The sequence below is a fragment of the Taeniopygia guttata genome, chromosome 3 (genome assembly GCF_048771995.1).
Source record: "Taeniopygia guttata chromosome 3, bTaeGut7.mat, whole genome shotgun sequence".
NCBI lineage: Eukaryota > Metazoa > Chordata > Aves > Passeriformes > Estrildidae > Taeniopygia > Taeniopygia guttata.
The window spans coordinates 37565001-37579173 of NC_133027.1; the positions used below are offsets into that span (position 1 = coordinate 37565001).

Here is a 14173-nt window from a genome sequence, read left to right on the forward strand (position 1 = left end):
TATATATTGAGAACATAACACACAGCACGAGCACCAGTACAAGCATTTGGGTGTTTGTTAGATAAGTCTTCACAAGAAATAATATAAAGGGTGCAAGAGCAAACATACCCAGAGTGCCCTTACTTTCCAGAGTACTATAAGAAACAAAAGCATTTTAAATCTGTATTTTCAGGTGATACCATTTGAAAATAATTCAGAATTAAAATTAAGGGCAGAAGGGCGACTGGCAGCCAGGTGCATTTGTAACAGAAGAGATGCAATTAAACACTTGCATCTATGAATTGTGCCCTCAAAGCTTTCACAGTACAACCTTAAGGTTAATAGGCTAATAAGTGAGAGACAGCATGGACTGTGAGCCTTACATTGCTTTAAAATTAGGTTTGTAACAGAAAAGTCAGACATGGTAATGTTTTACAGGGATTTAAAACAAACATTTTTCACACATTAATTCAATGAGCACATTGGCTGTGGACAGGATTTATGACCAGCATATCTGTTTACCATGACAAATGTTATGAATAGCAACAGCATTGCTACACATAATGACAACCAAAGAAATCTTGATCTTGACTTAATTCAATGCAAAAAGTATTAGGAAATTTAATCAAAATTCTATCTCCTTTCTAAGCATTTAAATAATTATTCTTTTTCAAGCATTCAGTCTATTCTTACCATTGCAATCTGGTCTCACAAAAACTTGGCTAGAGTTTAGAAATTTAAAGGCCAGGGTTAGAAAGGAAAAGGAAAGTTGTATTCATTTGCAGCATCTTTGCTAAGAATGCATTAATTAAATCCTACATCATGCCAGTGTTACTGTTTGTAACTTAACTAAGTAAAAAAACAGTTGCTTAAGTTTAGTGCCCATACATTTACAATAAGCTACTGAATATTATCTAAGGAAAAGCTTCTCAAAGCAAGGTTTTTCAGGAAGAGCTGTCTCCAAGATAACTGGAGAATGAAGGCACATTCTTTTGTGGACTGTTTCAGATGAAAAGGGATTTGCCTGCATTTGCTTCTGGGGCTAATTATTCTACTGTAAGCTTCCTCTGTTATATTAGAATTATCTACCAAATTATCCACCAAATTTGAAATTGTAGCTATACAGCTGCAGTTACTATAATGAACTCAACCATATACAGACACAAATCAAGAAAAGCAACATGCACTGCAAGGATTTCACTCTGTACTCATTAAGACTAAACACCGTAAGGAGTGTTGGGTGCTATTAGCCTTTTATGTTCAGAGGAATATGAAAAATCCATATTTCTTGTGTGTGGAGCTCACAAAGGTCAAAAGGCATGCTTATTTCACTAGGATACAGCTTTCTTTCTATTAATTTGATTTTAGCAGGTGAGATGAAAGCAGTGAGACAGCAATGTCATATTTTGAGGTGCTATTAATAACAATCAACGCCATGCTTCAGACTGAATAAAATTACAATAAAAAAATATTCTTAAATCTGAAGAATCATTTGTTTTTCTTGACACAAACACCTCCTGCAACAATATGGGATGTGTTACAAGCTTTTAGAAACTAGATGTCACAGAAACAGTAACTAAAATAAATAGTCAAAGGGTTCCATCAGCGTCTTTGAAGACAGACTTTTGCAGCAGCTATATACAATAAGCATCAGAATTCAACACAGAACTTACCATGGAAAGAGACAACCAAACCAATTGATATGTTTTGCTTAAGAACTCAAGTGTAGGTTTCTCCCAATCACTGAAATTCAATTTTTATGGTTTTCTTCCTCCTAAGACTTTCCTGTATAGACATCTAGAGCCAAATATACACTATGTATGTCAAACAATCTATTCTCTTAGTTCCCTTTATTTCTTTCTAGAAAGCTGCTAGAGTTTATGCCTGACACACTACAGCAAAATCAAAAAGCAAGTAACAATAAGCCTCACTGATAACAACATGGATTAAAATCTGTAACATGTAACTTATCCACTCACTTTCTCTGCATTATGAATGCAATATTTCAGAAGGAATATTCCGACAAAGCCAGAAAACTCTGCAATGCTTAGCTAGCAAAATAGGTCAAGCATTTGAGAATAAGCTCAGCTAAAAATATCTTAGTTCACAAGACCTGACTAAAAGATGAGGTTTGCCTGGGCAAAGGTGTTTATCAATGGGGCTTGAATGTGCATTTCCTCAGCTGCAAAGCTGCATCTCCCAGAGCAGAGTAAGCTGAGTCCGGTGGAGGGTGAGACAGGGGACATGCTGCAAATCTTGTAACTCATGATGGACAGCAATACAGTAACTCCATTATTCACCTTCGAGACTCAACTGCTTTCCAGATCAAAACAAACTGCCAAATTCCAGAGCAATCTCTGTTTTGGGGAATTTTTGGAGAGGGGGGTTGTTTGTTAGGAAGGCAGGAGAGAATGTTCTGGCTTTGAACAGGACCAGTTCTTCATATAATTATTTTATTTGAAGATCTGCTAAGAGAATGAACAAAAACCTAACTTACACAACTTAAATAGGAACTTACTCTTTCTTGCTATTCACAAGTTATATCACATCCACTTCTCTTGGTGATAAAATTCTGTTGATCATTTCTTGCCAAGCCAAACATCTTTGGGTGCCCATTTTTATAATAAGGCTTCTAAAATTAACCTAAAAACAGCTGTGCTTTTTCATCTTTATAGTAGAGCCACTGCTAATGACTTCTTGCAGCTAAAGCCCTGCTTATGCTCAAACTGATAACATTATCTTAATTCGTCTTTGACTTTAAAAAAGTATTACACAGTAATTAGCTCCTCCTCTCATTGCCACAGCCCTTAAAAAACAAACAAAACCAAACACTGTTCAAAAGCAGAGTTTTCCTAAACATTGACAATCCTCTGGAAACCTACTGATCATTTTTCCTGTTTGCCAAGTGGGATTCATCATGTTAAGTCTGGACACTTCTCGACAAATGAGGGCTTCCATCCCTTCCACCACCAAACAAAGCTTACCCAAAATAATTATGAGGTTTGAAAAGTGTTATTTTGCTAGTATATGCACATCCCAAACTGAATGACTGTACACTTCTAACATTACATGTTTGTTTCAAAGGAAATGTACCAGCAGTGAATGGCAGATTAGACTCAAAAGGAGAGCAGAGACAAGGCAAGACATGAAGGTTAATAAACATGGAATCACAGGTGTAGCAGCAGGTAAGAAAATGTAAAAAAAAAAAAAAAGAGAACCCATGAGTTGTCATAGAAGACGACTGTATTTTTCAGAAGAGTACATGAAAATCTTGCTTAGGGAAAAGTCTTCATGGTAGGAGGGATCCAGGATACAAACACCTACTTTTCAGAAAAGGCTAGAGAAAGGACATCCAGATACAGAATTAAAACGTGTTAACAAAAAGCTTCTAGTCCTAATCTAACACATCTTCCCCACAAACTACTCCTTTTAAAAGCAGCTGTCTTAAGTCACAGTATGACTATGCTTCCAAGAATACCTAAGTAATTTTTGGTGACTGGTACCATGCCTACACTTCAAATTCCCACTTAACACTGAGTGACTGAGCTGAGTAGTACCTTACTCAAGACTGGAAGAGTCAACTGTAGTTGAGAAAGGCTGAAATGTCCTCTGGTTTACTAATATTGTTTTTGTCCTATTAGGTGCACTGAAAAAATAATTTTGTTTTTCCAGAAGCATTAACAGATACTAGTGTTTTCTCCATGGTCTATTTTGACTAAATTTAACACATTGTCGTGGTTTAACTACAGTAGGTGGTAAGCCTTCCGCAGCCACTCACTCCCCTGGAATAACACAGGGGGAAAGAATCAAAAAGGTATAAGTGAGGAAGCTCAGGGTTTGAGATAAACAGAGTTTCAAAGCTGTAGCAAAAGCTGTATATGCAAAAAAAAGCAAGGAAGTCATTCACCACTTCTCATAAGCAGGCAGGTGTTCGGCCATCCTCAGGGCAGAAGGACTCCATCACACATAATGATGACTTGGGAAGACAAATGCCACAAACATCCTTCTCCCCCCAGCTTTACATGCACAGTACAACATCTCATGGCAATGAATGTCCCTTTGGTCAGTTGGAGTCAGCTGTTCCAGCTGTCCCTTTCCCTGCTCTTCATCAACCCCAAGTTTACTCACTGGGGCAGTAGGGTGAAATAGGAAAGGGCTCGAAGCCGGGCAACGGCTTGAGTGCTGCTCAGCAGTAACAGAGAGTATCCCTGTGTTATCAGCACAATTCCATGCTGATTTGCAAATCTATACACAATACCATATGGGCTACTATGAACAAAACAACTACAAAAAAACCTTTACTGTATTTCAAAGCTGGTTTTATAGAAAACAAGTTTCCCATTTCCAGTACTGTTTAACAGCTCTTTCGTGTGATCACAAAGATTTTATTTCTACACCCTATTCTTCTTTTCCACAACTTTAGCAATGTATTTCCTAATTATACGTTTTCCCTACAGCCTGTGCCACCAGGAGACCCTGCTGTTGAGGACTTAGCAGAGGACCAGTTGCCTGGTTTCAAACAGAAATTTGAGAAGGAGGTGACAGAGCAGCCTAACGAGTACTGTGAAGCTCTGGTAACAAATACACCAGGCTTACTCCTCCATCCCCTCTTGATTTCACTGCCTAAATAGTTCAAACATGGGAAAATTTCCAACAGTGTCTAGCAGACTGTTTCAAATGGCCATTTTTCCGTGAGCAAGTGGAAATAAATCAACATATATTGTAAGGGTGCTTTCAAACTAAATTCTGACGCATTTTTTGTTATCAAGATGCAAAATACTCAAATTATTTTGGTGTTTATATTTACTCTGAAGCTCTTACTTATATAAAAATATTAAAATTGAAATAAGAATTAATAAAAATAAGCAATAAAACTGAAAGCACTTACATTAAACTTAATAATGTCGTATATCAAGTACCGAGGGACAACCTGTCCGTTAACCTTGTCGATGATCATTTCCTTAAAAGAAAAGAGAAAGCATTGGCATTTTTTTCATAAATACAGAAGAAGAATGTCAATACATTTATACTTAGTGCTTATACCTGCAAGCATGATACAAACACTACAGCTACATCTTTATTACAAAAACAAATTTTAAAACAGGTCAAGATTATAAAAATATTATTGTGGTCTTAAAAGTCTCTCATTAAGCATTTAACAAAACACTAGGAAGCTGTGCTAGGGCTTCCCATTCTGATTTGCACCATTTATACATTCGTTTCCACACAGCTTTCAAAATCTTGAGTGAATAATGAATTTCTAGAAACCTTAGTAAGAACTGTGATACTAAGCCAACCAAGCACTACTGGAAATCTTGCCCACCGTCAGATGCACAACAGTGAGAATGTAAAGAACAAGCATTCACATTCATTTCCTATGCTTGGGTTGGATCTTTTAATTTTAAAAGTGTCCTAAGCAGCACTGAGAGCTGCAATTTGCTTGAACGTTGTTGCATTCTGACTAAACAGAATGGCTCCTTCAGTCAGAAGTATCACAGACACATCACATGAAGTCAGCCAACATTCAATATGTACCAGCAAATCAGACTGAAAATAGGCCAGGTAGGGAAAGAACATTAATGATCAACATCCAAACACAAAAGTGTTTCCTGAACTTAATGGTACATGCAAAATATACATACACCTTGCATGGTGGTGTTACATCAGTAACTCAGGCCCCCTATGACAGGAATTAGACATAGTATATAGAGTATTACTATGTCTATAGTATAGAGTTTAATGAACCAACAATGAAGACTGAAAATGGTAATAGCTAACCACTGGTAGATCTTTTCCAGAGACAACTCTGAAATAAACACTTCTCTAAATACAATCCATCTTCTCCTAACCTCCCTCCCCTACTTGATTCTTGGCTAATAAATTGTATCAGCTACAGATTTTTTTAATTTTTAAAAAAAAAAAAAAAGTTACAAGTTAAAATTCCAAATTCACACAAACAAGTAAAACAATTGGAAAACATGAAAACAGTTCACTATGACATGACGAAAACAAAATCAGGAGCTCAAGAATTATTCCGAAATAGAACATTATATCAACTCAAATTATTCTTGTTTAGTTAATGTCTTGCTATTTTTATGTCTTACAACCTTTTAATCTCTCTCAGAATCCATAGAATCTACAAAATAAACCCAAAATGTCTGATTGACTCATGTAAGATTAATTTTCAGTCTGTACAACAATAACAAGATTATTGAATTATACGTAGCATCGAACCTCAATTTGCTTTGAAAAATAAGCAAGCAGTTTGGTTGTAAAAACATAGATTTGGTTTAAAGCAAACATAAAGCTTGAAGCATTGAAAACTAAACTAGAAAACATGAACATGTTGTTCTCAAAAACCACTGGGAAATCTAAGTTGCCTACTTAGTATTTTGGAATTTCATCCTTTGTGAACACAATGCTGAGATGGAGACTGGGATTTCAAAGCCATGCACAGCTTTCACAGGTGTTGTGAATGTCTCCCTGAGGTGACCTTACACATCATTCCACGTAATTTCATTTTTAAAATTAAAAATTACCAAAACATTAATCCAATGAGTGAAAACTATTCCTTTGTAATATTACAATATCCTCCCTCTAAAAATTTAGTCACAGGCACTGTCAATTAACATGTGCAAAAAAGGTTTACGTAGAAGCGATGTAACAAAATGCAATTCTGTTCATGTCCAATATTCAGGTCGGACCCTGGTGAGCTCTCAAAGGAACAGCAGACACAATGCTGCAATGCCTTCTTTGACAATAACTGTTATAACTAACTACAAGAACAGATGGGTGTGACTCAAGAGACAGAAGGCATGATATGCAAACTTGGATGAAGGTGTAAAAACATAATGCAAGGGGAAAAAACCCCAGGATAAAAAAAACCCACCTGAAATTCCTGATAGTAATCAGGTGAAACAAATAACAAAATAACAGTGAAACAAAGAATGGCATTGTTTTTCATTAACACTCAGCTGAACTTGCAGGTGAAACAACTTTTTTTAAACACTTCTAATTGAGCACATACTTAAGGTTTAAGGCCTCACTTTCTCAGTATGCATATTCAGAACATCAGCTTTGATGCAAAGCTAGCATTTGTATGCAAAAACCTGAAAACATTTCAATGTCTGGTATTACAAGATTTTGTGCCTAATTTTAAAAATCTGAATCTTTGCATATTCAGTTTAAGAAGGATTAAAAAATACAACAAAGAGGACCAAGAACTGTTTTTAAACATCCTTTGAAGTGTTTATTTTTAACTTTTTCTCTACTTCAGACATGTAAGCATTTTTATTATATTACTGATCAAACAAGTCTTTTTCCTCATCTTCTCCCTTTTTTTCTTCTTCCCCTGCCTCCTGTTCTCTTTGACATCCTGACTGAAATCCCAGATACCAGAGCAAAAAAACAATAGCACAATATGCCTTAGAAGATGAGATGACAAATTCCTGCACTGCTCATCTCCATCATGACAACAACATTCCCTGCTCCATTAGTTACGCCAATACAACTGTCATAAGGCAAAAGCTGTAAAGTGAGCATAGAAATGGTTCAGATTAGAAATGCTCCAATACATCATTATTTTACAGTCTGATTTCAGAATCTTCCCTGAAATTATCAGAATTGAAAAATACACCAGGGAATAGATCCCAGAGACAACTTCAGAGAAGATGGGAAAATGTAGTATTTGAGAAATGACCACAGTTAAACTCATTCTGACCTGAGTAATAACCTGATCCTGTAAGACTTGAAGCCAATTTTTAGATAACTAAAAACCGAAACCCAAATTCATTCACATGACATGTTAATATAACATAACATTATCCATAAGGTACACCTGCATACATGCAGCTCCTTCTACAGACTCCATGCAGATTTACAGCCAACATTGTGTGTTTCAAAGCTACCTCTGCTATTAGCACTTGTCCATTAGCTGCTGGTTTAGGTATCCACTTAACCCATGGGCCTGAAGAACAAGGTCCAGTGTTCAATTAATGCAATGTAATCTGGCAACACTGTGCTGGTGTTATTCTTCTCAATCCTGTGGTGTTGCAAAGCACAGTTGTACAGTATATTAGACCTGCAACAGTGCTAAGAGCTTTTTGCTGGACAAGTACCAGAAGAACAATGCTGGACTGAGAGCTCATGGACTTTTTTCCTTGAATCACATCTCTAGAGAGTAACTTGGGCTTAAAAGAATCCAAAATTCAATCACAAAGCCAAAGATCCAATTTTACCTGCCACTTGCAGAATGATTTTTTTTGTTGACACAGAGTATGGAATCAGATGTAATAATACATCTGTTTGTTTTTCCTTTTTCTCTTGTGCCTTTTCTTAATCCTTTATCCATTTACCTTTAACACAATTCTAGTCACTGATGTATTTCAGGAATGAAAACAGTTTTTGTTTCTTGCCTTTTTTCTTAAATCTGTTTTGCACAAATCTATTTTGCACCAGCTTTCGCAAACTCAAAGTTTGAAGTTCTGCAATTTCTGAGACAGCTCACAAATAGATAAAGCCTCTCCTGACAGAAAAACATAAATGCATCTTTATCTCACTCTCCATTTATGGAGTTCCTGGCCCTCTTAAATCTTCAAGTATAAACAGTATGTTATATAAAAAGAAAATAATTTTTTTAAATTGTATTAAAACTGCAAAAGTTACTTCAAGCCTAAGGATGACTCTGCATTTTCTACTCAGCTGTTACAAAGCTAAGTAGAATGCCAAGAAAGCTCCTGAAAATATCTATTTAGCTTTTTTGCATGACAGCCAAAACATTTGAACAAAACTCTGTGCATTCCCTCAGATACCACTATGGATGCAAATCATTTGGCTCTTAAAGGAATAAGCCATACTAGTCACCTGTAGGTGAAATTTAAATTAGCTTTAATGAGCTTTGCAGAAAACTTTCTTCCATGACAGGAGAACAATTGTAACTGAAAAGTTGGAGATGAGCACAGAGTGTTGCAGATCTGCCATCACCTAAGACGTCACTGATCACATAAGAACTGTTTGCAAGAAATTTCAGTCCGAAATGAGCCACAAATGCATCTGAAATTCTCAAAGATAACCACATGAAAGGCTTACACCAGAGGCCTTAAAGCAAGTTAATAGATCCCTGAATGCAAGAAAATGCATTTATGAATGTTTCAAGTATACTGTCATTCTAAATAATGTTAGGGGGATATTAATGTTTTGTATTCTTAAATTCAATAGTTGTTTGCTACATGGCACTGATATTTCTGTTATTTATTTCCTTTTTTCCTCATATTTCTAAGAACACTCTAGAGCAATACCAATTGGACCACCTCACTATAGTTTTCATTCCCTGAGAGAAAGCTACTTCAAGGACAGCAAGTATGAACTACTTCAGCCTGTAATTAAGGAATTAATTTCAACAGCTCTTCAAGCACTGATTAGCAAAATATGTCAATAGAGAAAAAGCCAACTTCTTCCATGGATTTAAAAAATAAAATAAAATCAATCATGCATATATCTAGAGTAAAGGATCATTCATGGAAATGTTCATTTAGCATCAACATTAGACAAATATTCAATTACAAAGTTAAGTTCTTCTGATGCTTCAAATAATAGGCAAGTCTTATTCTCAAACCTATTAAAGGAATTTCAATTGAAAAAAGAAATAATTTCAGCAGCATTTTTTTATTTAACCGACCATACCAAAACAAATTTAGAAATCTGTACTATGAAAAATATTTATCCATTGAAAGGTTTTAGTTTTGTCTCAGGGTACTTCATTCAATCAGTACAGTAGCTCATTTCATGTCATTTTGCTTTTCACTTTATTAGAAAAATAATGGGGCGGGGGGGGGGGCGGGGGGGGGGGATCACACTATGACTGATTTCATGCCAATAAAGTGAAACACCAAAATGCACTATTAACAGTCACACTTTTACAGAACAACAAATAAAGCAAAGTTATAGTTCATCCCTGGGTACCTGAGAGAACTTCAGTCATTCTTAAGAGACTTAAACTATAAATCTGGGGAACACAACACACCAGATCAGAGACCCTCTTCCATGCCCCACAGCTACATGATGCACTTATCTCAACATCCCTGTCTTCCACCATATACATATCAGCCACCTTTACTAAAACATCTGTGTGAAATAAAGAGAATAATTAAACAAACAAATTAAAGAGCAGCCATTTCCATTAAGAACACCTAGGACTGTACCATATGGACACTAACAAGCCATTACTTTCTCAAGAGCCTTAGAAGTAGCAGGGGAAAAACCAGCAATATGAGGCTTTTTATCTCAAAAGCATGGAACCTAATGTATGTCATGAAGAGTAATATTATGTATATCATTAGGAAGCTGCCTGGCTGAAGAGGCTCCTACCAGACACGACAGCTTGTGCAACCACTTCTGAGCTGACAGCATGGCATTTCTTGCATTATGCTCTCAATTTTTCAATGAAGCAGAGGTAGTGGAAAATATTCCATTATCTGCTTCTCTGTCCCTGAGACAGTACATTGTTCCTTGCAGTAATTATCCTCGCAGATTCAATTTATACAAGCTTCACATGTAAATGTGTGTTCAGTAAGACACATCATTCACAGAAGTGACATTTCAAGTAGAATACTGACAACAAGGGCCTGAGAAAGGAAAGAAAGTTAAGACAATATGGCTGAAAAGCGCAATAGGCTTAGAGGATCTATATGGAAGCTATCTCAGGTACAAAAATATTCATCAGGCAGGAGTTACAGCAATGTAGAGTCTCCAATACTTCTGAAACATAAAAGTAAACTGCATTGCTCTATCAGTGTAAAAACTAGTGAAATTCTCTCAGTCATGTGAAATGGGACAGTCAAGAAAGAAATAATTCCTTCTTGTGGCTACAGTTGTGAAAAGTTTGCTACCAATAGTCCAGCCCAGCCTCCAAATACACAAATACATATGTTTTACAGATTGTTTTACAACTGGCTCAAAAAGTACATTAGCAAGTTTACATAATTTAATTTTTAATTTTTGAGCCAGCTTGTTTTACAATTGGCTCAAAAGGTTCATAAGCAAATTTACATAATTTAAATTAGCATAGCAACTTAGAAATGTTTTAGCCTTAAACAAATATAACTAAGCCATTTCTAAATAATTCAAAAATTCAGCTGAAAATAAAGGTGACTGAAACAAAGACATCAATTCAAAAAAGTGTATCAAAACATTATGAAAATTTTATCAAATTTTAGAAGTATTTCCATGAGCTGTGTAAAATTGAACATATTTACTATTTCAAAATATAAAGCTGTAGCAAGAGATGAAGTTCGGCACTAATTTTTTTAGATTTTCTTTAAGCCTTTTCTCATATTCAGAGAATCATCTCAATACCTTGATTTATTTCAAAGACAAACAGCTCCCCCCAGAGCAGTCATCAGTCCTATTCTGTAGGTAAGTTATTTCTTAAAAAATTAACTCCCACATTCAGCCAGTGACTGAACTTCTATTCCTCCTGAAATCCTATGATTCATTGATCCGGCCTAAAAATTTGGCCCTGTTTATGAACAAAAGCAAACAGTACTGAAATAGTTGCAATAATTATATAGTATGCTCCTTACCCCGTCTAGAAGAGTGTTTGTTAGATGTGAGCGAAGATCTTTACGAAACGGAAATTCCAGGTTGGATACATGAAAAATGGAATTGTCTCTATCAATCATATAAACTTCATTCTTGCCATCAATCAGCATCATATACCTGCAAAGGCAGTGTTAAGATATTATAATTACAGGTATATGCTCAAAATCTCTATTATTTTGTTTTATAATAAGTGTTAAAAACAAGTAATCATGACAGATATTATCTAAAGAAACATTTTAAAAGTAATTTTTTGCATTTAAAAGTTTAAACCTGTAAACTAACCAAAGGGATATCGCAGACCATATATGATGCTGCTCTCAGCAATAAAAAATGGGAGAAGGAGGAGGAGACATTAGGATTTATGGTGTTTTTCTTCCCAAGTCACTGTTGTGTATCATGAAGCCCAGCTTTCCTGGAAATGGCTAAACACCTGCCTGCCAATGGGAAATAGTAACAATTCCTTATTTTTCGTTATATGTATCTTAACCCCTGATCTTTCACCCTTCTGACCCACTCCCCCATCCTGCTACAGAATGTGTGGGCTTAATTGCTACAGGAGTTAAATTGTTACAGGAGGAGAGAAATATCTTAGGCCACAGCTCTCACATGGACAAACACTGCAGAACTGGGCTACAGTTCTTCAACTGAGTCCATGGAATAGAATTTTCACTGGCCTTCTGTACGGAAACAAAGCTTTTGTCAAGCATGCCTCTGCATGCCATCTTCCTTCATAACTAGATGATCTGGGTGGTCCCTTCCAATCCAAATCATTCTATGATCCTATGATTTCTATGATTCTGTATCTTACTTCAGAGAGATGCTGAAAAACAGCATGTGCTGACTTTGAAGATAGAAAAAAATCTCATCTCAGGACAGTGAATTACTTTCATGTAGACCCATCTGTCTGGGTCTCATGGTAATATACCTGTCTAACTTAGAATCTGAACAAGTTCTCTGCTTGGGAAAGGCATTAAACTGATCCAGATATGTCTCATCTTGAAAGGTTTTTTTGAGGTGTTTTTTGCTGAATGGCTGAAAATTCCTCTACTCTCCCAATTTAATGAACTATTGAAATAAAACTCTGAATGTCATCCAAAAAGCAGAATTTATCAAATTTCTCATTACTACCAACGTAAGACAGAAAAAATTTGGTCAAGGATGGACTGAAAACCAGAAGTGTTCTATGAGCACCTAATAATTGAAAATGTGCAAGAAGCAAGAGATAGGCAAGGTTTTGGTGAAACTGAATTTATCAATTAATGAGGGATTTGAGCTGGTCGGTTGAGGTTTTTTGATTGCTCATTTCACTCAAAAAGCTTAAGTTCATTTGCTTAATATCATGTTGAAAGTTTTATCCAGATGACACTACAAGCATTCATGGAGAAATCTTGTGTACTGCTGAACAGCACATTTCTGAATATTATTTTGATGTACCATGGCCATTTATATTTTAAGAAGTTAATTAAGGTATTAGGAGATAAGCATTTACACCAGAATAGAGAACACGCCTCTGGGCAACACCACAAAGGCAAAGAAAGAAGAGCAATGATTTCTCAAACACATTCACTAGAGACAGAACACAGGAACTTAACTGTCAGGCATTGCACTGCCCACTGTGAACACTACTTGCTATTACAGCTGTACATTTATTACTAATTACCTCTATTGTGTGAGCACCCAAAAGCTCTAATTAGTAACCAGGCCCCATTGTTTTAGATTCTGGGCAAGTACACAAGATGACATGGTCCTACATCAGATGGCTCAATCTGAATGTTAAACCAGAACAAGCAAATAAAATAACAAAGGCAGGGCAGCAATAAGAGCAATAACATAACTGCTCATTCACCTCTGAAAACATCCATGGAAGCAGAGAATCGTATTTGAGCTAAAACATCATCTCTCAAAACTGTCAGTGCAATCTCTACAAACGAAGAAATTCTGACAAACAGAGGGTCACAGTGTCTCTGCAGACAAATCTAACAAGCAGATAAATATCTAGTCATAGAAATGGTAAAATCTAAAGTTTCATTAGAAGCTACTTTTCATTCACTTCTGATCCTGAGGCAAGGCCTGTTACTAATTCTAATTGAACAATATTATTAACACAATAATTCAGGAAATAGGTTGAAAATTTCATTTGCAGAGTGACAGTTCTTGACATTAGACAAACAGATCTCCAAATAACCTACCAGAGTATAAATAATTTTAATTTTTAAACTTTAAAAAATGTCAACCATCAAATAAAGTTTTCTCTTCAGAAATCAATTATTTTTAGCATAATCAAATAAACACAACTGTATTAAAGGCTCATTTGCCTCCTCCTATATCCCATATCATGCAGTCCACATCAGCTGGGCCCCAAACACAAGATAAAATAATTATTTTATTAGGCTTCCATTTTCAGTTGAGTTTGTTTTGGTGGTGGTGGTAGGTTTTTGGTTTTCACATAATTTTGAAGTTGATATAAGCTACACTGAAAATCCTAAGTTAAAAACAGAGGTTTCTCCTTTATGTGGATGTTTAGTATTTTTCACCATTAAATTTGGAAGTACATTTCAGGAAGATATTACTTAATGCATAAAATAAGGTAAATTAC

General features: G+C 35.8%; 1 protein-coding gene across 4 annotated transcripts in view; it reads right to left on the minus strand.

The window, feature by feature from the left end:
• RNGTT (RNA guanylyltransferase and 5'-phosphatase) overlaps positions 1-14173 on the minus strand; it is a 170718-nt gene that overhangs the window by 115424 nt on the left and 41121 nt on the right. For 3 of the 4 annotated variants that reach the window (XM_012572754.5, XM_012572753.5, XM_072926631.1), the window contains exons 9-10: positions 11559-11694; positions 4868-4939 (exon numbers count right to left, since the gene is read on the minus strand). In XM_012572754.5, the coding sequence (XP_012428208.2) occupies positions 4868-4939; positions 11559-11694 (208 nt within the window). The remainder of the gene's footprint in view (positions 1-4867; positions 4940-11558; positions 11695-14173) is intronic. The other variant, XM_072926630.1, reaches the window with a different exon arrangement.